The sequence below is a fragment of the Galleria mellonella genome, unplaced genomic scaffold, assembly GCF_026898425.1.
Source record: "Galleria mellonella isolate WM207_F2 unplaced genomic scaffold, CSIRO_AGI_GalMel_v1 utg32, whole genome shotgun sequence".
In the NCBI taxonomy this organism is placed as follows: domain Eukaryota; kingdom Metazoa; phylum Arthropoda; class Insecta; order Lepidoptera; family Pyralidae; genus Galleria; species Galleria mellonella.
In genome coordinates this window covers 8,259,597-8,285,334 of record NW_026442075.1, presented here as the reverse complement: position 1 = coordinate 8,285,334, position 25,738 = coordinate 8,259,597, and the positions used below count along the sequence as shown (strand labels likewise).

The window sequence follows — 25,738 nt, the reverse complement described above, 5'->3', positions numbered from 1 at the left end:
AAGTTTTTTTTTTATTTCGAACCAATGATAATTATATGATTTGTTTAAATATAACCATCATCACATACTTCGGTTTGTTTACTAAATTAACTGAAATTTTTTGGCAAAACGAAAGTCATAGCCGCACGACTAGCAAAACGTTTATTACATCTAGATAGGAAAAACCTCAAAATAATGATAGTGACAATAATGGGCCATTGTAAACAAACATTTATACACAATAGGAGCCACAGACTGCCCTCTATGTCGAGGCTATTTCGACGCCGAAGAAACGGCTGCTCACGTAATCCTGGAATGTGAAGCTGTGGCCCATCAACGTTTAATCCTCGAAATGGTGAGGTTGCTCCGTAAGACCTGTGAAGATCCCAGAAAGCTTCTGTGCTTCTGGGCGAAGCTAGGTTGGCTGTACGGCTAGTACTAGCCACGACTCATACGCACAACGGCTCAAATGAGAGGCTAAGCGCGGAAAATAGAGTCCTATTTACATTACATTACAAGTCATAGCCGCATCTGACATTTATTTTCATATATCTACATTACTTACTTGAGTAGTATTGTCAATAATTAATATCGTTGCTACTACGCTTCCTAATAACATATGATCTGATAATATCTTCCCATCAGGTGCTAATCCATCTTTATATGTACCTGAAATAAAAATATATTAAAAATTAATATATAAAAATTATAATAAATGGTAATTAGAGATTATTATTAGATTCTATTCTATAAATGTAGGATAACTCAAAGTAAATACTCGTCAGACAAATTTAAAAGCACCTGAACATTTCACCCTTTTTTAAATAAAACCCTATTCCACGAAAAAGAACCCTATTTCACGTTTGCACAGGTCCTATATACGCAATAATATTGTACTATTAGGTGTGTGAACTGACCATATGGTATGAGAAAGAGCACGAGCGACGTGAAGCAGCCATGCAAAGTGGACTTAATGAACTCTCTCTTGTTAAACAGCTGGCTAGTGTGTCCGGGCGCGTACAGCTTGGGGAACTGCAGCGAGGTGGCGTCCGACACGTCTTGGTCGAAGATGCCCAGCGCCAGGACGGGCAGAGACGTGTAGAACAGGTTGTACACCGAGATGAACATCTCGTCGAACACCGTCTGTTGCAATTTACAGTATAAATTGTTATAACAAATTTTCGTTGATGATATATTAAGACTAACAAATATATAAGATAAAAATGCACAATTAATATTTGAAAAATGTTTTAAAAATGATATGGCAGACAATCATACAGCCACCTGATGGTAAGCGGTTACCGTAGCCTAGTTTAGGAATTATACCTTTTTTTATACAACTATGGTGGCATACAAGCATATGACCCGTCTGATGATAAACGGGGTTACCGTGGCCTGTGGATGCCTGTAACACCAGGAATGTAACGCGCGCATTGCTGACCCTTAAGAAACCTTAACGACTATTGGGTGACAACAAATGTTGTTGTCCAAGTACTTATACAATCTTTAAGTTCACACATATTTAATCCCCTTACCATGTTACTTTCATGTATTAGGACCAATCAATATCATCTGAAGCACACATTATAGGAGCATCGGTAATTTCTGTACTCTGATATAAAATGTAATTTAAAAATTTGAAAGCAAGACCATCGAAATAAAAAGGATTAACTAAATGTCTTTGCTTTCATGTCGTTTGCTTTTTATTAATAAGTGTAAAAATTCAAATAAATTTAAGAAAAAAATAAATATTTGAAATAGTGACCTGTGCACTAAATCCACAGAAGAACGCGAACCAAAAGTGACACACAGTGAAGGCGAAGTTTTTGTAGAAGAAATATCTGAGGAATTTGCACATCCTATAATAGGACCATCGGCCGTGTACGAGTAGCAGCCGCTGCAGGAACCGGAACTGCGCTATTGAATAGTCCGACGCCAGCACTGCCTGCATGCCCTCTTGACCCGATATGCCGACGCCTATGTGTGCCGCTGCAAATAAAAAAAAAAAATTAGAAATAGATCTCTGTCAAAATTTTTTTAATATTAGTAATTTTAAATAGAATTTTCAAAAATAATAACATTTAAATTAAAAAAAAAAAACATAGCCTATGTTCATCATTATCATAATATCAATTGTTAATTATCCACGCCACATACGCATCCCCCATAAAGGTGGATTTTGCTTGACAAACGTGTTGGTAACTGCAGCTATGCTTTGGTGATTTTTTAAAAGTAGTGTCCGATCGAAACAGATTTTACAGTCGAAACCGAAACCGAACTTTCGGCCTTGGTCTCCGTTTTGGCCGAAATCGAAACCATTGAAACATATTTTAAAGTTCTCTTCTATACTGAAATCTAGTATTTGTATTTTTTACACAAACACAGAAATAGTTAAAGGGTAATAAAAAAATCAAAGTATATAAGAAATATGTCATATATATTTATATTAAAAAACATGTTAAAATTATGACTTAGTCTTGGAAGTATACTTAAAAAAAAAACAACTTTCAGTTAGACACACAAACAAAGTTTCGACGCGGCCGAAAGTTTCAGCTAATTTTTGGCCGAAACCGTAACTAAGACCGAAAGTAGAATTTTTGGCCGAAACTAGCCGAAACCGAAAGTTCGGTCGGACACTATTTAGAAGACGCTTTTGTCCATCCCTCGACTATTAAGTTCTCTTAGTCGCCTCTTACGCACCCACGGAAAAGGAAAGGATGGCATATTCTTTGCCGGGACCACAAGGCACCCTTCTACGTCGTATTAATTAGTAATTTGAAATAAAACTGTAAAGTTCATTAGTGCAGATTTTGAGATAAAATTATGATCGACGAACTTATGTATACGTTATTTAAAATTTTTAATTCGACATGATACTACAGCAGTATAACAATTATTACAATCCATATAACAACAATAGTTATCAGGTATGGAGTAATTATAATTTGGAACATTTCCTATGCACAGCTCTTAACAAGAGTCTGGTGAATTACATATACTAAATTTCAAAACCATACAAATGTTTATGATTGAGTAAAAAATTTTTAAACATCAAATCAGATTTAGAAACTTATATATTATATATATATATATATATATATATATATATATATAACTGCACCTGCACTCACCTTTTATCATAGAAACGTCATTGGCGCCATCTCCAATGGCTAACGTAACAGCTTTTCTGCTCTTTTTAATGAGTTCCACCACCATTGCTTTCTGCAATGGAGTTACTCGACAGCATATGACTGATCTACACTGTAGTACTACGTCTAAGAATCTGAAACAGGTCATAATAATAAGCTGCCTATGTTTGATCACATTGAACTCATCGAACAATTAATATTATCTGAAGAATTTCTAACATTTGAGCCTTACAACTTTACTCAGTTAATTTCATATACATAATTATCCGGCTCTTACTTTACTCGTTTTCACATAGTATTGTTTAAAGGGTAAGAAAAAAAACTCTTGAAAATTCAAGAGATTTTAAAATTTTTGCAAGTATTTGTCTTTTTCTCTCAGCCTTTTTCTACTTTATCTCTAAAGTCGTCTTTAGTTTACATTACTGTATTTCTCTTTTTTAATTTTTTATTTTAATAGTATCTAGGAATGAGTAATATGGATACTGATTCAATATCAATATATTAGGTTTCTCTGGACATTGATGACGGAAAAAGGGTCATCACCCATTTCGATATCGTCCATATCGGTCGGATATTTTCGAATATGTTAAAAGTCTGGTTAATCAATATTATTTTTTGGATAATAATTTTTTGACATTTTCATTATTGGACCAGTAAAGTATATAAAGTAACTAAAGTATATAGATATTGCTATATATTGCCCACCCCTAATAGTGGCACGTTTATTCATATAAAATTGGGTACTCGGTTCGTTAATATATTTATTTATGATTTCATTAGTCATTTGAAATTTTTATGAACAACGGAAAATTCTTTAAAATATATTCTCTGTCAGTATTTAACTTCCATTAATTAATATTAATGAGATGAATATAAAACGGCATGAAAAAAAAAACAGTGCATGATACTGACCTTTCCTCTAACTTAGGATGTAAGCAATGCACCAACGAGTGTCCGTTGACGACGATGGCGAACCCGTTGGAATCGTCATTGGTGGGCTCGTGCGAGTCCGCCGACTGCGGCCCACCAGACATGTACTCGTTGCTGTAACACCGACGGAGCCCAAAACTCACCAAACATTGTAAATACACATCATTCATATACATTAATCTATGGAGTCTATATAGGTTACCAATTAATATATGTAATTACACGGTATACAAGATCACGTATTTAGTAACAAAAAGAGTCTGTACAAGCCTAAATACATAATAATATTTTTGTAATTAAACAACTTTTTTGAATGTTTGTTACGACATAAAATTTAGAATACAAAAAGCAAACAAGCTGGCGGCCCACCTGATGGAAAGCGGTATCCGTCGCATATCAACATGGACAAATACCATGGTCATAACAGAGTACACTGAGTGCCATTTTTGAGGCTTAAGATGTTATGCCTCTGTACCCTGTAATTTCATTGCCATATGTCACTTTTCAAACCGAAACACAGCCATGCAAACACAACTGCTTCACGGCAAAAACGCGAATGGGGTAAATATATCCAAGCAATGTTACCAGACAAAGACTTCTGTACAAAAGCTCTCTTTCTGGTAACATTTAGATGTTTATTAGTCAATCCCATTTAAAGAGCAGAAAGTATTTGAACTATATTCTACGCATAGAATATTTTTTGTTAATTTTTGCGTGCAAACCCGCAAGCTACAAATAATATGAAAAAATTTTTTGACTTTTGATCCATACTGCGCGGTCAGATAACTAATCAATTTAGTATGAAATATTCACAAATAATTTTCATACTAAAGTATGAAATGAAAAAAACTTCGGAGAAAGTTGTTTAATTTCATCAATACCTTCATTATAAATTTCGGCCAGACAAACAAAGGCCAATACTCAATTTGGAAAGTGGTAATGTAACACAAAAACTTGGATAACACAGTTCATCATCAATTGATGGACAGTTTGTTGAAGTTCACGAGACTGTGAATATTAAACATGTCTCTAAGAGCTGGTTGCCACTTTACAGATTAGACAATGACTGAAAAGCTGAGTGAGGTCGATTTTGAGGTGACATTCTCTAAACCTATCTCTAAAATTAAAATTTTAATTTGATATCACATCGAAATCACGTATTGGTTTTTACAAAAACTAAAGACCAATAGGAACTATTTTTCGGATAGATTTAAGTCCAAATTATTATAATTTTAGTTTATGGTAGTCCATAAAGCAGTAATTCCACGAAATAATGAGATGAAAATATTAGGTTAAGATATAAGTTTAAAGAAATGGCATCTCAGGGTTGGCCTCATTATGTTATATAAATCCTCTCTAGTCATACCTTGAGCGTTGGCATTATAAAATTAAGATAATTTCTTAAAGTGGTTTTTACATGGTAAGTTTACGAAAGTATGCTTACATTGCAGTATAAATATTAGTTTACATATTTAAATTATCTGTTACCAACATTATTATATTTTCAAGTAACATAAATAATAGTTACACAAAGATACCTTGTACAAATACAGGAATCGAACCTGTTTCGGATAGTCATTTCAATTTACTAATAATTCTCAATTTAGTTGAATAAACTTAATTAAAAACAACATTATTAAGGTATAAAGGACATCACACCGGACTATACTATTTGGGGTGACGCATCTATAAACTATATTAGCACGTGATGTGAGTGCATCCGGGAGGCTTGTCTAGTGGTGTCGGGTTAGAGAGAAATATCAACACAGATTAGAGAGAGAAAGAGCACTTTGGCTGGGTGTACAGGACAGTCGGAAAAGTTGAAACACTACGGTGGAGTTAGTATTTTTGCAACAGTAATAGGTGATTTCAGTTCACAGGTTTACTTTGTTGTTCAGCACTTTGTAGTAATACATATTGATTTTTTTTTATTAAATTTAAATACATAAAATTACAATTAAATGATTAATATTTAATTAAATTGTAAGTCTAAACTATATAACGACCAGTCCCACTTACAAATAAACAAATCACATAAATACAATACAATGAGTAATAAATAACACACATTTGTCACATAAGCTCATAATAAAATTTTGCAAACTATTACTGATTAACATCGATACAGTATACACAATCTACGTCCGAAAAGTAGTTAAATAAAATATAGGACAAAATCACTACAAATACTCGCATGTTTTCCATCTTTTGTCAGGCCATGTAAAACAATTTGTCTTTATTTAGAATAAATAATACGTATAGTTTAAAACCACTTCAAATATGGACAAGTTGCGTGTTATGTTAACTGAAACGGTAACAATCAAGAATAGATTCATTAATAATATCTATAATCTATTACATATTCATGCGAGAATTATTAGTATAAATAAGTCCCTATTGAAAGAATTTTTTTTAAATATATCCATCAGACAATGTAATTTGTTCTATTGTCAGTACTTTTATGCGTAAAAGATTTATAAATTTAGAATATTATTTTTATCAATAATATGTACTGAACGAACGAGACTGTGTATACTTGTTGTCATTTACTATCGATGCAAACAATAAATAAGCCAAATATATTGAGCATGTCACCTAATAAATTTGAAGTAGATATATATTATCTATATTGTACGACAAATATTACATTACAGTTATTTTTTAAACAGAATGGTGAGAATTGCCCACTAAACATACATATTACATATGGTATATAACATTATTATGTGGACTCTAATGGTAAATAATAAATGAATATCTATAATAAAATTATGTGTACACACACGTGTATTGTACATAATATTTACTCTGTATTTAAAATAAATTTGTACACAACAATATTACACAAATTATCCTACATTATGATCTAATAATGCTTTATTATTTATTTCATTAATAGATAGAATCTTTTCCATTACTACAAATAAGCAATGCTGACAACTACATAAAATTAAGATACAGTAAAGGGTACAGTCACAAAGAAAAGTTTGATACGAATCGCAAATTGAATTAAGAACTAATATAACATGTGTAACAATGCAAATGCGTTTTAAAACGAAAAAAAGAAAACAAATCAAATTTATTAGCTCCAAAATATGGCATATACGATCGAGCAACGTGTTAAATACAAGAAATATAAATTTTCATCAAACATTTTTTAATCACGCCAAATCAGTGCGTCATAACAACACTTCGACTCAAATCGCTTAACCATCCCGGCAGACATTGTTAATGGCTGGTAATATTAAAGTTAACAATAAATAAATTTTGCTGTTAAAAAAAAAAACGGGATAAGAATTACATTGCGATTGGTATCAAGACGGACAATGCAATCAACAAGTAATAGGGCGACAGCGCATGAAGGAGGCAGCGGTGATGTATACAAGTGTAGCTCTTTGTCTCTCTACCTGTGGTGTGGTATTGTGTTATGTTCCCACCTAAATGTGACGACGGACACGGCGGGCGCGTTCAGCTTCACGTTGGCGGCGCGGCCTGGCGACGGCCGAGCGCCGTTCGCCGCCTCGCCGCCAGTCTTGCTCGCAGACGGTCCCGCTGTGGGCACAAACACACGTACAGACATCACTAGTAGTTGCTTTTTTTTATATATAGCAAATCAATGTAATAAACAACAAATCGAAACAATCAGGCAGTAAATTTTTAATTTGTACTACTAATGAACATCGGCAGACTGTTTTATGGTCGGATCAAACATTTTTGTATATTAGTTTGTTTACATTTTCATTATATTGAACTAGAGTCTCCTGGCGGATTATTACAACTTTTTAAAAACCTGACAGGTTTAACGTACAAGAGTTACAACAGGCCGTTTTTTATAAACCATATAACATGAAAGTCTTATAGTCAATATTAATAGGTTTAAATCACATGAGTACAAACTGGCGTGTTTTGTCCATGATTTTAGCAAATTGCAGGGCAGCTAAAATTAATCTGTATTAAATTGTCACCATTTGAGGGTTCACAATAAATCCTTTGAGGGGTATTAATGGAGAGTAATGAGGAGGTCTGTTATTGCTGGCAATATGTATTGTCAAGCCGAGCTTAATTCTTCATAAATTCACCACAATGGGCTAGACGATCAGACTTTATTTCGCACTAGTGCCCTTTCAGCATACACCGATAGCACATGAGGGATTACCATTCCATTTTCATCGAATAAAAAAAATAAAACCTTACCATGCGGGAGGAATGTGTTGACGACGCGTATAGAGTCGCGGCACTTGGCCAGCTGCCGCTCGACGTCGTCGTGCGACACGCCGTCGATCACGAACACCTCCGCCATGTCGTCGGTCAGCAGCTGACACGAGTAGCCGATATTTATTGCAGTCTCTGCAAATAAAGCGAGCTTTTAAAATGGATACAGACCTTCATAAGAGATTCTATTGTTCGCGCATGAAATTCAAAAAGATGTTCGGGTATATGCTACTCTAGAACACTAAAAGTAACAAATATAATATATTAACAAATAAATAAACAAATCTGATTTGTATATGAGTAGTCTGGATAAGTAATACCTTAAATGAACATCTACGACACTTTTATACTAATTCACGTGGACAATGTTGCGGGTTACAATCAGTTTTGAATATATTTCGTACATAGATCGGTTTTATATTAAATAAACAGGAGTTACTTTTAATGTCGGGAAATGATATGGTTTCTTAACCAAAACATCACTGTCAAGTAGTATACGTACCTTGTTTATCACCAGTCAAAACCCAAATCTTAATGCCTGCCATACTGAGATTCGCTATCGTTTCCGGTACTCCATCTTGTAATTTATCTTCTATTGCTGTTACACCTGGTAAAAATATACCAAAGTACATTATTAACCTAAAACTTGTATTTAAAAACAAGTTTGTAAGCGAAATGGCTTGAGTGAGATATGTTTACAGTAAAGGTTACATACCTCTAGAAAGAAAATCTCAATACAATTTCTCAACAATAATCCAACATTTATATAACTTAGTGTGTAAATAGCGATCCGAGATTATATAGAGTTACGTATTACTTAATAAGTGGTAAAACAATACAATATTGTTTAGTTTATATTTGAAAAATTTATGTAAACAGAGTAACAATTATTTTCGAAATTAGAATAAATTTCATTATCAGTCAAAATGACTAAATGTGACTGCCCTTTTCATTACAACATATTCCATGAGAAAAACAGTTATCAATTCATACTGAAAACAATCCATTTGATCTAGGAAATATTTATTCTAATCACTTGCAATATTAAAAAATTGTAAACTTTAAAAAAAAATAAGGTGTCTACCAAAAGTGCCGCTCCATCTATTTCTATATTTTTTATAGTAGACAAGCGTGGTGGTGCTGTGACACGATGGCAAAGTGGCGAGGTGACGTAGAGAGAGACGTGGTACATACCCATGAGTAGCAGGTCGGTCTCGATCTCCTCGTAGATGGCGTCGAGCTGCTCGTCGCGGTCGTGCAGCGCGAGCGCGGCGGCCTGGTGGCGCCGCTTCCACTCAGCGAAGCCGCGCTCCTCCAGCGGCCGCCACGCCAACGCCAGCGTGCGCAGGCCTTCGCCCGCAAATTTCTGGAACGTTCACATCATGTTATGCAAAGAACTCATATTACACAGGACTAGTTCTAAAGATAATTAGAACCTGCAGAGGGAAAGTAATGTTTTATGATTGTTAGAGTATAAGTAGACCTCCATGTGGTCCTTACTAAAAAACCATGATGGTAAATTCCTAATGAATAGACACAATAGGCCAATTGAGCTGCTCCCATCTTCACCCAGCATCTTTCATTGATACTGAGCTAGTGTAAAACTATAGGGACCAAAATCCAAAATGGGACCCTATAGATTACAGAAGAATTGTAAAAATCTGTTTTATATTTGACGAAGACATCATACATCATAAACTAAAAAAAAAATAAGGCAAATAGTTTGAATGATTAAAATTAAAAATATTCTTTTTTCAATGTTAATCAACATATTTCGCTTACACGGCATATACGCTATTTTAGTTGTGTGGAAGCACAAATTAATACTTTCAAAGTTCTTATGACACACGATTTACAAATATTCTAATGTATTCAGAGTTATTGACATATTCCACTAATTCTTGGAACAAGCAAACAAATTTTAAAATTTCCTATTACTTCAATAGTTCTATTCAATAAAAGTTTTAAACGTTTCTAATTATTAGTTTACAATATAACTGTCTAGTACAATATTATACTAGTATTAGCTGTGTAACTGTTAAACTATTACAAAGAACACTAGAATATAAAAGTCAAAGTTTAATAATTGGTTTTAACTTATAATTTTGGTCAAAGTTTCTTTATTAGAGATTATTCAGAAATTTATTCAAAAACTCTAAATAAAAATTACGGAATATCTGAAAATGTTTAATAATAATTGACATACATATAACATAGCAAAAAGTAAATGATCAATTGATTTTATTCTAACAATTTATTTATTTTATGTATTATTTTTTTTAAATTGAAGGAACAAGTACTGTCGTCCTGTATGGGTGAATATTGACTCATAAAGACAATGAATGAAAAATAAATACACGTGGCCGAGATGCGAATGTTAGGATGGATGCATGCGGGGACAAGGAATGACATAATAAGAAATTATTATATATGAGAAAGTCTGAATCTGTCTTGGCATAGTCATATCATGCGAAGAAGTGAAAGCATGTTTTAAAGGTGTTAAGTATGAAATCGGATAGATGTAAAGGAATGGGACGAAGAGAAAGTGGATGGACTGTATGAAAGATTATATGTATAAAATAAGAGGAAGTCCAGGTAAGACGGCAAATAGGGATTGGTGCAAGAGAAATAAATACTGCACTGACAGCAAATTGAAAAGGTAAAGCAATAATGATTTACTAAGATTATTTTACTATTAAAATAAAAAAAAAAAAATCAACGAACTTACGTTCAAATGCTCCTGCGTTTTCGACTTCACATCAGCTTGATTTGATTTTAATCTGTCATATATTACATTATCAGCACCTTTTGTATATAACCTAATTTCTCCATCCTTCCTCAATATCACGGACATTCTTTTTCTAACATTATTAAAATCTAATATACATAACAAATCATACTCCTGCAACAAGAAAAACAAAAATCTAGTTTACATTGCCCATGAAGTGGCTTAATAAATGAAAATACATAAATGAACTAAAGTTCACATTACAAATTTCCATATTTATTATAAAATAGCACAAATAAACCACATTCTTCGAATATATACACGTTGTCTATATACACGTTACTACTATGATTATAATAGATGCCATACAATCACACCAAGTGTCTGGCATTCAAGCTAGGGTACCTTCTGTTAAGAGAAATCAAGAAATAAGTATCTGTGAGAAAGACCCAGAACATCCAGGGATTGTTAATAATGGGATCTAACGGACCCATTGCATGCAATATCAGGTCAATCTACATGGGGTTCCCTCTGGCAATCATCATGGTTGATAATTGTTGAATTCGTCACGATTGGCCAATTGACCTGCTTCATCCTCGCCTGTCATCGCTCACTGGTACCTCGTCAGCGTGTATCGATAGTGTAGGCGGAATCACTACTACATTTTCACGCATTACAAAATTTCAACAGATTCTCTTTAAATTGGCCTGATCACAAATCAAAACCAGAACCTCATTTACGGTAATAATTCATAAACTGTATCAAGTTGTAAACAACATGATGTAATTTTAAACAATATCTAAGACAATTCAAAGTAAGCATATTAATTGTGGTCGATAGACTTTGGTTTTCAGCCTACACGTGACTTTTCAAGAATTTATCACACTATAACAACTATTTAGTATTTTAATTTAGTAACTAAAATGTAGTTAGTATAAATTATTATATATTATATTTACCTCTGTATTACCCATTACTTCTATTGTAATACTATTAGGCGAGCGTTCTCTGAACACAAAACCAAAATTTCTGGCCGCTGATACCAGTGCCGCCTCATCGGGCGATTGCGCCTACAAATAAAAATAATTAGGTATATGTAATTATAACAAAAATAATGACAAGAGTGATATTAAATCATATAATAAAGACATAAATAATTTCGCCTCCATAAACTTACATATTTTCACTATCAAATAGAATGTGATCTGGCTGTGCCAGATGCATTTATGATGGATTTTAATATATAATGTCTATCTATAAGTAGTAACATAGACATAAGTATAATACTGATATTCTGAGATTTGAATGTTTAGCACCTCATATATTTTTTAGAGATTTGTATGTCATGTTGGTAATACAAGATGCAGGCTTCGGCTAATGCTCAATCCGGAAATTAATAATTCATATAAATTATATTTCTATGCGTCAACACGTTCTAATCCAGATTGCGGACTGACGTAAAAGCTTCAACTCTATTACTTACACTTCTGCAGTAATAATATTAATAGTAATATTACATGTATTGTTTATTGTATAAGTTCTATTAAGGTAGTATTAGTATGCGAAGTGCATAAACGTGCCCACCTGGTACTCCAGCCGCCCGTTCTTCTCCTCCGGCATGACGGTGTGACAGAGAGCGAGCAAACGAAAAAACTCGTGCACCTCCTGATCGCCGCGCTTCACCGCCTCCAGGAGGGTCGAGTCGAAAAATTTAAATTCCGGCTCGTACTCTGGATTGAACGAGAAATCCAACGGCTCCGTGTTCTGTTGCGCGCGGAAAATAAATAATATATTAAATGACGCTATATTTACCAGTAAAGTTTTGATATAAGCGAGACCCTGACCGTATGTGTAAGATTCGTATTCTACCACAAGCCTCTTTTTAGCTTTGGACAATGAAAGACTAAAATGATAGTGATAATGAAAACACAGTACTACCTCTATCTCTGTTTAAGGGTCTCACTTACACACAGTTTTCATCAAACAAACGTTCGTAATTTTTTTAAATATACACTTTAAAATTTAGAAAGTATAACATTTATTACCAATTGATTTGGATACAAAAATTTAAATGAATTAACGAAGATTTGTTTGCATTTTAACGAGATATTAGTTGTGTTATAAGCGTAATCATAAATTAAATGGGATGCGAAGCAACACATGCACGAGTCGAACAAAAACAAGACATACAGTTAGTGCACAAACAGATACATTTCAATTAACATATCACCATACATACAAATATAGCATTTTGTAGAAAAACTATAGTCTGTATGGACATTACTATTATGATAAGAATACGTATAATATTAATACATACATATTATTGTCAAACAGGCTATAGTTTTTGCTAAAATCATTTTAAATAAGAAGTATATACATATATTGTATTAAATAAGTACATAAAGGAAAATCTACATTTCTGGCAAAATAAAAAGAGTGTAAATGTTTAAAATAATATAATATAATAATTATTTGTAGATGTTTGATGACGGCAAATAAGATTACGTGTATACATTAGTTTTATAGCTTTCACCTAGATTATCCGAGATTAGATATATCCGAGACGTGAATAACAATAATATTATAGCCATTACACTTGTTAGCTTAGAACCATTCCATAATTTAATAAATATATAAGTATTAAGGTACATATATTTGAAGATTACAGAAGGATACACTTACATCGATACTGGTTAATATATTTTTTTTATTTATTAAATACTTATGTGTTCTAAGTATGAAATTATTAGCATCAATTACTCGGTTCAGGTGCATTCTTAGCCATAAATCGATGGATTTCACAATTAGTTCATACTTTGAACATAAATACTTGAGCGAGCGGATATACATAAATAAAATGATTGCATTTAATTAGGACAATAAAGAATATTGAAAGAAACTATACAATATTAAATAGGGTCTCATAAAAGTTTTAAATCCATAATACCATAGTCTAAAATGAAATCTCATTTCGGAGCTGTTAAATAAACACGAATAAATGCAATCATATATTTTATTCAATCAAATACACCTTCATATCTGGTGATAAATATTATTAATACGTAACAAAAATATCCCTTAATAACAATTTATTTGTTAACATATGATTGCTTAAAAAGAAAAAGTACAGACTTCTTGTTATTAAATTATTGTCCCATAATGAAAGTGTATCTGTATAGTTAATTGTCGCAAGACGTTCTCTTCGAGCATGATAATTCGTGATAGAGCCTCTCAGGGAGACCTCGTTGATTAGATTCCTGAATTTAATTTTAAAATTTCAATGTCACATAAAACATTCGCTTTAAAGTTTTATCTGCTTTTGCATTTCGACCATTTACAAGAACCATAATTAATTTGACAAAAGTAGGCTGTATTGGGCTTTGTCACAAAATGTTTTAAAGCATCTATGTATGTCGCTGACTGTACAACTAGATCAAAATAAGAATAACTTTCTACCACACTGTGACGTTTTAGCTGTTCAGAAATGATTCCAGGATTTATTTAAATAATATAAAAAAAAAAACAAATTATAGCACCAAAGTCAATGTAATAATAATACCTCAATGATTTAGCTATACAAAACATTTTATTTTTTTCAAATATTACATTTGACTGTGATCCTATCCTTATTTTGCTCGTGTTGTATTTTGTTTATCGTAGAGAACGTGATGCGTGCAGTAGCGTCGTATATTATTAAGGGGCACATTACCCTATTAAAAGTGTAGGGTCATCATCTCAGGCCTTAGAGTATAAATAAAGGGTAGACACATAATCTTTAAGTTTATTCCCAACTTATATTGCAAAACAGAACATTAAATATACGTCCGTAGTATAAATGAATAAGATTATAATTTAGACATAGATAGCGTAATATGCCCTTTTATATGCCCCTAATATTTGTTCATCAGCGCGAGAATAAGGGCGCTCGCGCTACGTGTCCGTACATCGTGGTGATTGGTGGGCCGGCGCGCGCCCGGCGTGCTGCGGCCCTGCTCGTGCTCGGCCTCCAGCAGGCGCGCGCGCGCCGCCGACCGCGCCCCGCCCGGCCCCCTGCCGGCCCCGCCGGCCCCGCCGCCCCCGCCAGCCCCGCCCTGCGCCACACACACGTCACGCACATGGACCTAACGGCTACCATCTATCACCCACCTCTAACTCCACTGCGCCACACCAATCGCTTCATAACTTACTCAAATGAACATAGTCTGAGACGTCGTGAATCCTTCTCATAACTATCATCAAAATATTCCGTATCTCCCGTACACGTAACCAATTAATACAAACAGCTATCTTAACTTAAATACATACACATGCACACACACACACGCACAAACACACACACGCATATATACACATCGACGACCATATTATTTTGAAATTGCTGCCTTAGAAACCATTACGAGTGTGTTCGTCTTAAGGTGATAGCTGCTTTCCTTGTATACGCAACACTAGTAATGATCATATCAATGTAAAACTACTTGACCGTGATCGGTATTTTCATACACAAATCGGCAAACATCAGAATGTTTACATTGTAAATATTAAAAGGACTTAATGTTTACAATACAATGCAAAAACTATGTAATCTAATATAAATACAAAATTAATAATAATAATATTATTTTAGACGTCTATAAATCTAATTCTAAATACTAAAGTACCTCAGAAGAAAATACTTTTTCGCAGTTATTGTTCTTTTTATTGGGTATAATAAAAACCTAAATATCTTATCTAAATAATAAACAATACTATACTATGGTAAATAAAACAATACTCCAAAACGCATGCAAACACTGTCATCAATTTATATGAATTGTGGATGGTAGACCAGTCTAATGGGAAAAAGATGTGAATTACTTATATAGGCACATTATGTTTTTAACAAACTAATTTTTAACAAATTTCATTGTATAGGTATATAGTATCAAATTATAGAGATTATAATCCGTGCACAAACAAGGACACAAGACGGTCACGAGACAAACTTCAAACATTTCACAACATTACCCCAAAGCGAGGGAGTTATAAGTATAATAATTATACTATATGTATTGTTCCAATGTCATCCATTTGAAATAGGATAAAAAATATTTTCAACTAGAAATAAATTCAAATTTCATGCAAAATAATCTGTGGATGCTGGAACGTGCGAAATTCCATAATCTTATCGCAGTGTTCGGTGATATTCAAAATAAAATTGCATCCTACATGCACTGAGGTGATATCTAAAAATATACTATTTGCATTGTGCTTTGCTAATTCGATTATCAAAAACTTTATAATATAAAATATATATTCAATTTTTAAATAAAAAGTATATCAATATAATAAATACCTCGTTGAGCTCTATGGTCTCTCCTGTTGTTTCATCGATAACATCACCGTAGCAGACGCCCGCAATAGAACATTTGTTGAATGTCATAATATTCTGTGTCAGTGTGCCCGTTTTATCTGAGAATATGTATTGAATTTGACCTGCAAACAAAAAATGTTTTATAATGAGGTTTATTTACCACAGATTTTGTTCACTATCGGGGTAAAAAGTATCCTATATCCTTTTACATTTCATAATAGAGTAAATGTGTACCAAATTTCATAGTGATTGATTCAGCCGTTAAGACGCTAAGAGGCAACATACAAACAAACAGACTTTCAAATTTATAATATTAATAAGAATTGTTGAGATATATAATTGCTTCTTTTATGCAACTTAGAATGGCAAAGAATATTATCATAATTATTAATGCTCAGTACATTTTTTCAGATCCATATTACATTTAATTTTTTTTTCTATTTCATAGAAACTAAAAATAATATAGAAAGAATTATCTGTACAGGTACACACCAAGTTCCTCATTCAGTGTGGTCGTCCGCGCTTTAGCTGCAGTGCCTGTCTTTTCATAATACATCTTCTCATCCCAATTTATTAGAAAACTCTGTGCAAATCTTATTACCTACAAAAAAGAAAAAATAGCTACATTGTTTATATCGAAGTAAAAAAACCTTATGTCCAATCATTTGTTCATTTTAAGTCTTGTTTTCTTACATGACATGATAGCATTATTTACTGAATATGACCAAAATTGTTAAATTTCAAAATAACTTAATTCTTTCATTTATTAATACACATGTGTACTGTATTATTTAATACAGTACATATACATACAATAAAACACGTGTACCAAATACGCACGTCATATTTATTTTTTAGTCATCACCCGCCAAGTAGACTTATGAATTGCGATAAAGATATTTACATAGGTACATTACAACAAACATTACTCACGTGTTTGGTATTCGGATATTTACTTATATAGAACTTACTATAAAAGCGTAACGTGGCTCACCTCGACGGAAACGTAAAGTGATATAGGCACGACAGTGTTCATGACGATCGCGTACGAGAACAGTACGAGGAACGCGATGACGACGGCGCCCGAGGCGGGCTCGGCCGGCACCAGCGTGTCCCACGGCAGGTACGCCTGGAAGTAGCGGCCGACCAGCCACTCCCACACGCCGCACGCCACCGTGCAGAACACGCACATTGACAGCAGAAAGAATACTATCTGCAAATACAAACGGAAACTTAATAAGGTTGTTAGTACTAAATTAACAGCCCTATATTGCTAGCAATCTTGGGTACCATCGTAGTTAATTCTGAATACGATGGGCCAAATGACTTGCCTTCATCCTACATACATACATACATATCTGTCACGCTTGTCTCCCATTAGGATAGGCAGATACAATGGAACGCTTCGATTCAAACTTCATCCTCTTCTATCATTTCTTACTTTTGCTCCAACAAGTACATAGCGCAACTACTATTCCATCATTACATATTAAAAAAAAACACGATGGAAAATGGAAACTAGCCGCCTTATAAAGTAATATAAATATAAGGTATTATATTTTATAGCCGCAATATAAGATATTATATCAGGTCAATTTCCACGCAATCCTAACTGATATAACGTTAACCAATCAAGCAGGTGAGGTTTTCATTCTATTTTCATTCGTATGAAAACAAAAAATATGCTAAGTTTTAAGATATAAAATGAAATTCAATAATTTATTGTCTCCTATTGAAGACCCTCCCCAAATACTACCATAAGGAAACAAAACTATATATAATAATATGTAAAGGTTACTTACCCCTATAATAAGAAAATTAAGTAGCCTATCTATGCTGGTGCGCTTAAACTTGGTCTTGCCGGAGTTCTGCATGAGCTTAGTGTCCTTCCCGGCGAACACGACCACGCCGTAGCACCACGTGGTGTTGCGCAGCACGCAGCCGCGCAGCAGTATCTTGTCGTTGTCCAACGAGTGATGTTTGTCACGCCAGCTCAACGTGCCTGCCGTGCAATGTTCGTATATATTCATATACAGTCATAAAAGATATGCAAATAAACAAAAAAAAAAAATTAATATGAAAATACGTTTTTTTAGTATGAAAGATGTTGTCATTTTTTATATGTAATATTTATAAACATATTTCTTAAACGATCAAATAGAAAAATGTATGTATTTCCGAAAGATACATGACGCCCATTTATAAATGTTATTTTTATTATTTAGGGATACATCTAGAAGTCAATATATAAGCTTTGCTAATATTAGTAATTAAATAGTTTAAAACTGTCAACTTCACAACAGCTATTCATTCATAATAGTTATTGCACTATATTAAATCTTAGGTATATATATTATGTATCGTAAACAAAAATTAACCGTTTCCAAAGTCAATAAGTAGCAATTTATTATCATAAATTATCTGTAAAGGCAGAGAGGAGTAATCTGTGCATAATGTAAGAGAGAATTTTAAACCACTATAAATGGATTGACAGGCATAACCTCTATGAATTTTAAGAGATAATTCCGTTAGTCAGATAAATAAAATAATAAAACTTGACAAATATAGTTAATACATTGTTGAATCTTAAAGATAACATAATCGACGGCATTCAATGTTAATTAAAACATTGCATTATATCATGGCTTAGGAATAAGAAGTTTCATTTATTATTAATAATGTTCACGAGATTAATAAGATACACAAATTACATTTAGGTACAACGAGTGCAAACAATGAAATTTATGATTACGACACAGATGAGAAACGGTATTGTGGTGAATTGCATAAGCGCATTGCAACGAATACGCAATATTATTTGCAAGGGAATAACCTGCATCTATACACAAAGTAATAATAAATGAGGTTTATAAAAGACTAGCTGTATCCCGCGGCTTTCACTCGCGTTAACCAGTATACAAAGTATCCTATGTACTAAGTTAAGATAACTTATGCATGTACCAATTTTTTTTCAAAACCAGTCAATAGCTTTTGTGTGAAAGAGTAACAAACATCCATTCATTCATAGTCACAAACTTTGTTCTATGGCTATGCTCGCGTTCTACTGAACTTAATCTGTTATGCAGGCAATTCACGGACTATCATTTCCTAGTTTAGATGAACGTAGTTGGTTACCGGCAGATACGTATAAACACGCTCAGAATTACTAGTATTTAGCGTTTTGAACAATCGCAATCGAATGCCAATGCATCCAATTTCCCGCGAATGCATTTTTACACGCCGTTTCGTATAGTTTGATGTAAATCTTCAATTACAATGTCAGTTCGTCTATATAGTCCCGATGCAATAGTACCTTCAAATTTATTAAGTAGATTGTTGGGCGTCTCGCAAATAATGACACCGTCGAAGGCGCCCAGTTGTGCGTCGTCTTGGCCCATCGCAGCCGTTTCCACAAGGCACTGACGACATTTTAAATTTGTCTCCCTGTAAACAAAATAGTATATGGTATTAGAACATTGCATTCAAACTTCATTTCTAAATACATATATAATTCTTAATACGTGTATAATACTCCGCTGTTACAGAGTATATTTGCTTGTTTGTTAACTTAAGTTGCATTAATAACCATTTCTCGATATAGCCACAAAATTTACACATAAAGAGCATGCAATTACGACTGTTGTCTGTGTAATAGAAATAAAAAAATAGATGTTGAGAAATGAATCCCCATTACTTCCTTCTTACGAGTGTGAGGATTACTTATCATATCATTTGCCAAGTTATATAACAATATCACGTTTTACCGTCGTATGTTATACGGCTAATACTTTATGCATATACCTAAGAGGCTATGTTTGTAGATTAACAAGACGCAATAAGGTTTATAACAATAACATGTTGATATTTCTAATAAAACCTTAATAATTATGTACAATGCTTTTCACGTTGAAATATATTAAGAATACTATGTAATACGCCTTTAAAAAATAGAGAAATTCATGTGTGCAATGGATATTTCTATTTGATTTTTCATAGAGACCGAACTCAACAATTACACCGACATTAACATACCTTTAAATTAAATAAAATTCCTTGATAAAAATATTAATGCATGCCTAATAATTAATAAAAACTAGTGTTCAAATATCTTTGAGTTGATAATATTTTAAAATTGAAATTATGGATTATATGATTCTCGGCGAATATTTACAATAAGTGTATTTCACCAAAGATGTAAACTCTGGCAACACTACAATACAGTTATATGTATCCCGGAACAATAAGTAAACGCATTATAGGTTACTAGTTTTTAACTGCGACTTCGCGTGACCAAAATTTTATTGATTAATCAGGATGAAAAGGAGCCTATGTATTTCTCTATTCCAAATACTATGCATAAACCAAATTTTATGATTATTGGTGGAACTGACCATGAAGAGTCAAGAGGTAAAAAAACAAATTCACACAATAGACCCTTAGAATCTATAATGCGAGAGAAAGTTAGTTCGTGTAAATCATCAATTCATGCATACGGAAAAAAGAAATATCGGAGGTCTAAAAGGAAAGAGGAAGGCAATGCGGAAGAGGAAGGATGCTGATAAGGTAGATCTGATATAACAGCATACAGATAAAATATTTATATATTATTTTTACTATTACCTTTTATTGCATTCCTGTAGTATTTACGTATATGTATATGTTAATAATACACACAGGTATGTATTTTTATTATTATTGCAATTAATATAGACAATTTAATTTTATAATGCACTCCTATTCCCCTATTCTATTTTCTAACTGATAGCATTCTTTCTTTGCGATAGAAATTACATACATCATTGTAATCTGCATTTTATTTCACAGATTTGAAACGATTTCTATGTAAATTTAAATAATACAGTACAGTAGACAAACATTGTTTGTATTTATAGTACTGTTTGTCTCTCTGGAATATTTTGTCAGGATTAAACTACTATACGAACGTACCCATCCAACTCGGCAGTCTCTATGTAACAGAGGCCATTGGGCTCCGAGCTGCTGAGGAGTAGGATGTCTGCGGCGACGAACTGGTCGTTCTCCAGCCGGATGACGTCTCCCACCTGAACAGACGCCCACTTTTCCTCCACCAATTTGCCATTCCGCAGCGTCTTTGCTCGACGGTGGTTAACTTGGGAATCATTTTGATGACGTTGCTGTAACAATGAGAACGATGAATTATTATTACAAATGTAAGCTTATACACGTTTAACCAGTGTTTCCCAACCTTTTTTGTGCCATGCCCCACTTGAACATTTCTAAAATTTTTATGCCCCTACATAATTTTTCCCGACAAAGTTTACTTGACGACTCTAATCGCCCAATTGATATTTTGGCAACGTCATACGAAATTATACCTAAAAAATATTTACAGCAATTTTTTTAATTTGCTTTTTCTGTTAAATTTGGCACTGATATCTACTCGTAGCATTGCATTTAAATGGCTCGGAGCAAGAGGGTAAAAATCGCTTTAAGTCCATTTTTTAATTGCCCCCCCTTAACTATCAAATTGCCTCCGTGTGGGGTGTGGGCCCCACATTGGGAAACACCGCATTTAACTATGATGTTTCCATCATAGACTAACACATAAACGGACTATACTGTATTTTTTTTTCCTGAGCTAGTAACACGAAATTGTTTGTTAAGTCACTTAATCCTATCCTTCCTTATATTAGCACAAACATAGGTACAATTATAAATACATTACTTCTGCTTTTAATTTAAGAGTTTCCTCTTGTAGGAGCGCCTAATTACATTATATACTAATTCAAATCATAAAGTCTTTCAACATGACATCGTACTCATTATATTAGCAGTGGTGGTAGCTTGGACTTTTACTCTGTGATCATCAGTAACTTGACCACTAATTCATGAGTCTGTTATGTAAAATTCTTTAACATATAAGCCCCATGGGCTCATAAACTGCAGTATAACGTAACAACCAGTAAGATCCTTTCAAATTCGAGTGTTTATGCTTCTTTAAAGCTACCGCTGGCTTGGCCGTGTGGTCCGTGGGCATAGAATGGACCAACACTTCCTTTCCCGTAAATGTCGTAAGAGGCGACTAAGAAAACTTAATAGTCGAGGGATGGGTCGCACCAAAGCTTAACTGTCATTGCCAACCCGCCTGCTAAGCATGTCAACTACTGACAAAAGCTCCTTTTATGAGGGAGGCCTATGATCAGCAGTAGACAGTTAACGGTTGATAATATAATAATAAAAAAAAAAAACAAAAGTTTAATCCTTTCTAATACATATAGTTTGCAATGGCCGTATCAAATAACTTATATAGATATAAATAACAATGACTTCTGTACACCATATGCAAATAAAATCGATTGAATTATACAGGATTTATGTATTGAATGACCACTGCGTGACGCACTGACAAGGGAATCGATTGTGAAATTTTTGCCACAAAACGTTAATTACGTAGCCGTCCTTGGTTTACAATAAAGGTCTGTTTGACCGGCGGCAACGTCACCACAACATGCTGCTAAAGTGAGTCAATGTGTTTAGCTACGGAATTTACAATACAGGGCTTTACCCACATTTGGTTCTCGTTCGTAATCGTACAAGAAATACCTAGGTGACAACTATGGATATAAATAAACATTAAAGCAGCTGGATGTCAATTGTTTGCTTTATGTCATTGATGTACAAAATTAAAACAAGATAATCTGAAACTAATACACACTAAAAATAATTATACTTATCAATAATTTCGAAGCAGCTAGTGACGTTTGTTGTCAAAAGTGACAATAAGACAATAGGGGATAAGAAATTTTGTAATTAGGATAAACATTCGACTTTAAAATTATGCCATATCATAGAATAATAAATTACAATCCGGAGTTTTTACATAGCTCTATGATGTACGAACATTTAATCTTATATACTAATAATAGAGTTTCTCTGTTTATATCCAATTTGTTAAGTTTGCTATTGATTGTACCTATACATTATGACCAATAAGTATTTTAATTTTTTTCTTTCTTACATGAAAACATTGAAAGGAATATATAGAATTGATGATATAACCTAAAAACTTTAGTATGAAGGATAGTTTGCCTATAAATGACACTCTTAGTTTTAATATAAATTGAGATACTTGCATCATCGATCTTCCTTATATCAGTGATAGCAACTATTATAAATTATCTTAGTATGTTATGTATTAACATACTATGAAATTGACATGGGTTATTCCCAAATTCTACTAATTTTGTTTTTCTTTTGCCAAATGTTATTTTCAGAAATATTGTAATTCCGTTCTGATTGTACTACCAAGACAAAACTTTACTGGTAAGTACTTCCCTTTATGTGCCGAGAAAGGGCTCCAATATAGGATGGTGGTTAAGCCAAATGTTAATAGTTTGGTTTTGGCGTATTCCAGGAATAACATAAATAGAATTCACGTATTGAAATAACACCTAGGAGTTACAACGTCAACGTTTATCAGTATTTTGGCTTCGAGCTGTTGGATATCCTTCTTATATAGCTGAGAGGGAAAGAGAGATCATACGCCATACTACGCCTACCTACAAATACTTGCATTAATGTGGGCAACCACCAACACCACCCGAAGCACAGGGAATATAGGACTGCAGAAGTGATAATAGACAAAATTGGTAGATCCTGATATGATAGAGGTTTTGTGTGTGTTTGTGTCCTGTTTACTGTGCATTTTTAATTACTATACAAATTATTAAATTTATAAATCGTATAACTATAATTTTACTTTATCACTACCTAAATAATTAAAGATTGTGTCCCACCGGGTTATTTTGGTCTAAAAATTAAACTACTGAACCGATTTTGACAAAATTTCTATGGGACTAACTATAAGTATATTATTTCAAATAAAAAGTAATTTTCCAAATCGGTTTAGAACTGACTAACTCAGTCAGATAAGATAACAAATATAAAAAAAATACAACCGAATTGAAAAATCGGTTGATAAAACTATTGGGTCTGGACGGTACAATATACATAATCTATATAAAAAACTACTGGCGAATCAAGAACTCTTTCAAGTCGCTTAATAATAGGCTAGTATTACGTAGCAATCATATAAGTATTAATTGGATAACAATAAAGATTGGTCTAATTAATTCGTGTTATTCTGGGGTCTTTCCAAAGAATTTAACCGTAAAATACGGAACGGATTTTTTTATGGATGATAATGAAATGATAACCTCGCCTTGGCTATCAATGGAGAATGAATTCAGGTCCATTGGCCTGACCTGACAAGGTATACTGCTAGCACCTAGTACTAACGTTGCCCATTGCTAACAATCTCCTCCAAGCGAAGTATTTTTAATTGTGACACTCTATCTTTGTACATGTTGTGAATATAGTATAATTTCGAATATCCAAATCAAATAAAACCATTCCGTATAATCGAAAATCTGGATATTCGATTTCAATTCAAACAATAATTAAATTTTAATATGTGCTTTACATACGTTATTTAGATAATACGATATAAAAATATTACTAGCTATAAAGATAGTGGATTATATAATACCCAATTAACAATTAAAAGTTTACCCAAATAATATACCATATAGAACCATTTCTAAATCGGTAATTAGAGCCGTGAAGAATAAGTACGGATAATCGAATATTCGGATAATCAATGTTCAAATAATCGAGATTCTACGGTCGTTATATTTTCAGTGCCCTTTATGATCAATTAATACGGTAATTATAATCGTAACAAAGGTCAAGATTTTAAGTGTGTGTTAATTAAAATCGTATTGAAAGATTCCGCAAATTTGCAATTGTTCAATCTCGTTGTCATAAAAATTACATAATACTTCACAGTAACAGTTTATCTTATAAACGTCATTATCGTCATTAATGGTAATATTGAGTAAATTATAAATCAATAATCACTGTTAATTATAATAATCTTCCCATTATTTATTATTCTATGTAATCTGTTCTAAATAAATGGGTGAATATTAAATTATTTAACTATCCAAAAGTAAAATTAGCAGTGGTTACATGGACTGATCAAGGGCAATGTATATATTTCAGGAAGGAATCTGCCTGCCAAATTTCAGTTCGTAGGTAACTATTTGAGCTGAAATTAGTGCTATTCGAGATTTCGTGATTAGTCAGTATACGAGTGATTGAATTTAACTTTTATATTTATACTAGCAGTATTCAAGAAAAATCCCCTAGACAGTACGTACTAAATAATTATAGTATATTTTACGAATTAAGTAACGTAAACGACAACAATAGTATGATACGCTATAGTAGTCGCAGTCTACACTGCGATCAGAAAAACAAATACAAACATCAGTTTGTTTGTCATTCTCAGTCGCAAACATAACTTCGACTACCATTCGTAACTTAATATATAAAAATCACTGTCAC

The 25,738-nt window shown here is 33.2% G+C and overlaps 1 protein-coding gene across 6 annotated transcripts in view; it reads right to left on the bottom strand.

The window, feature by feature from the left end:
- The window catches only part of LOC113510796 (phospholipid-transporting ATPase ID), a 70,427-nt gene that overhangs the window by 2,011 nt on the left and 42,678 nt on the right, over positions 1 to 25,738 (bottom strand). For 4 of the 6 annotated variants that reach the window (XM_052896365.1, XM_052896367.1, XM_052896366.1 and 1 more), the window contains 19 exons: positions 21,299 to 21,504; positions 19,665 to 19,795; positions 18,154 to 18,353; positions 17,346 to 17,564; positions 16,844 to 16,952; positions 16,334 to 16,473; positions 14,946 to 15,092; positions 12,583 to 12,762; positions 11,958 to 12,068; positions 10,999 to 11,172; positions 9,465 to 9,636; positions 8,773 to 8,877; positions 8,253 to 8,405; positions 7,466 to 7,610; positions 4,041 to 4,172; positions 3,111 to 3,262; positions 1,745 to 1,968; positions 897 to 1,122; positions 545 to 648 (listed from right to left, as the gene is read on the bottom strand). In XM_052896365.1, coding sequence (XP_052752325.1) covers positions 545 to 648; positions 897 to 1,122; positions 1,745 to 1,968; positions 3,111 to 3,262; positions 4,041 to 4,172; positions 7,466 to 7,610; positions 8,253 to 8,405; positions 8,773 to 8,877; positions 9,465 to 9,636; positions 10,999 to 11,172; positions 11,958 to 12,068; positions 12,583 to 12,762; positions 14,946 to 15,092; positions 16,334 to 16,473; positions 16,844 to 16,952; positions 17,346 to 17,564; positions 18,154 to 18,353; positions 19,665 to 19,795; positions 21,299 to 21,504 — 3,030 coding nt within the window. The remainder of the gene's footprint in view (positions 1 to 544; positions 649 to 896; positions 1,123 to 1,744; positions 1,969 to 3,110; positions 3,263 to 4,040; positions 4,173 to 7,465; positions 7,611 to 8,252; positions 8,406 to 8,772; positions 8,878 to 9,464; positions 9,637 to 10,998; positions 11,173 to 11,957; positions 12,069 to 12,582; positions 12,763 to 14,945; positions 15,093 to 16,333; positions 16,474 to 16,843; positions 16,953 to 17,345; positions 17,565 to 18,153; positions 18,354 to 19,664; positions 19,796 to 21,298; positions 21,505 to 25,738) is intronic. The other 2 variants (XM_052896364.1, XM_052896368.1) reach the window with 2 other exon arrangements.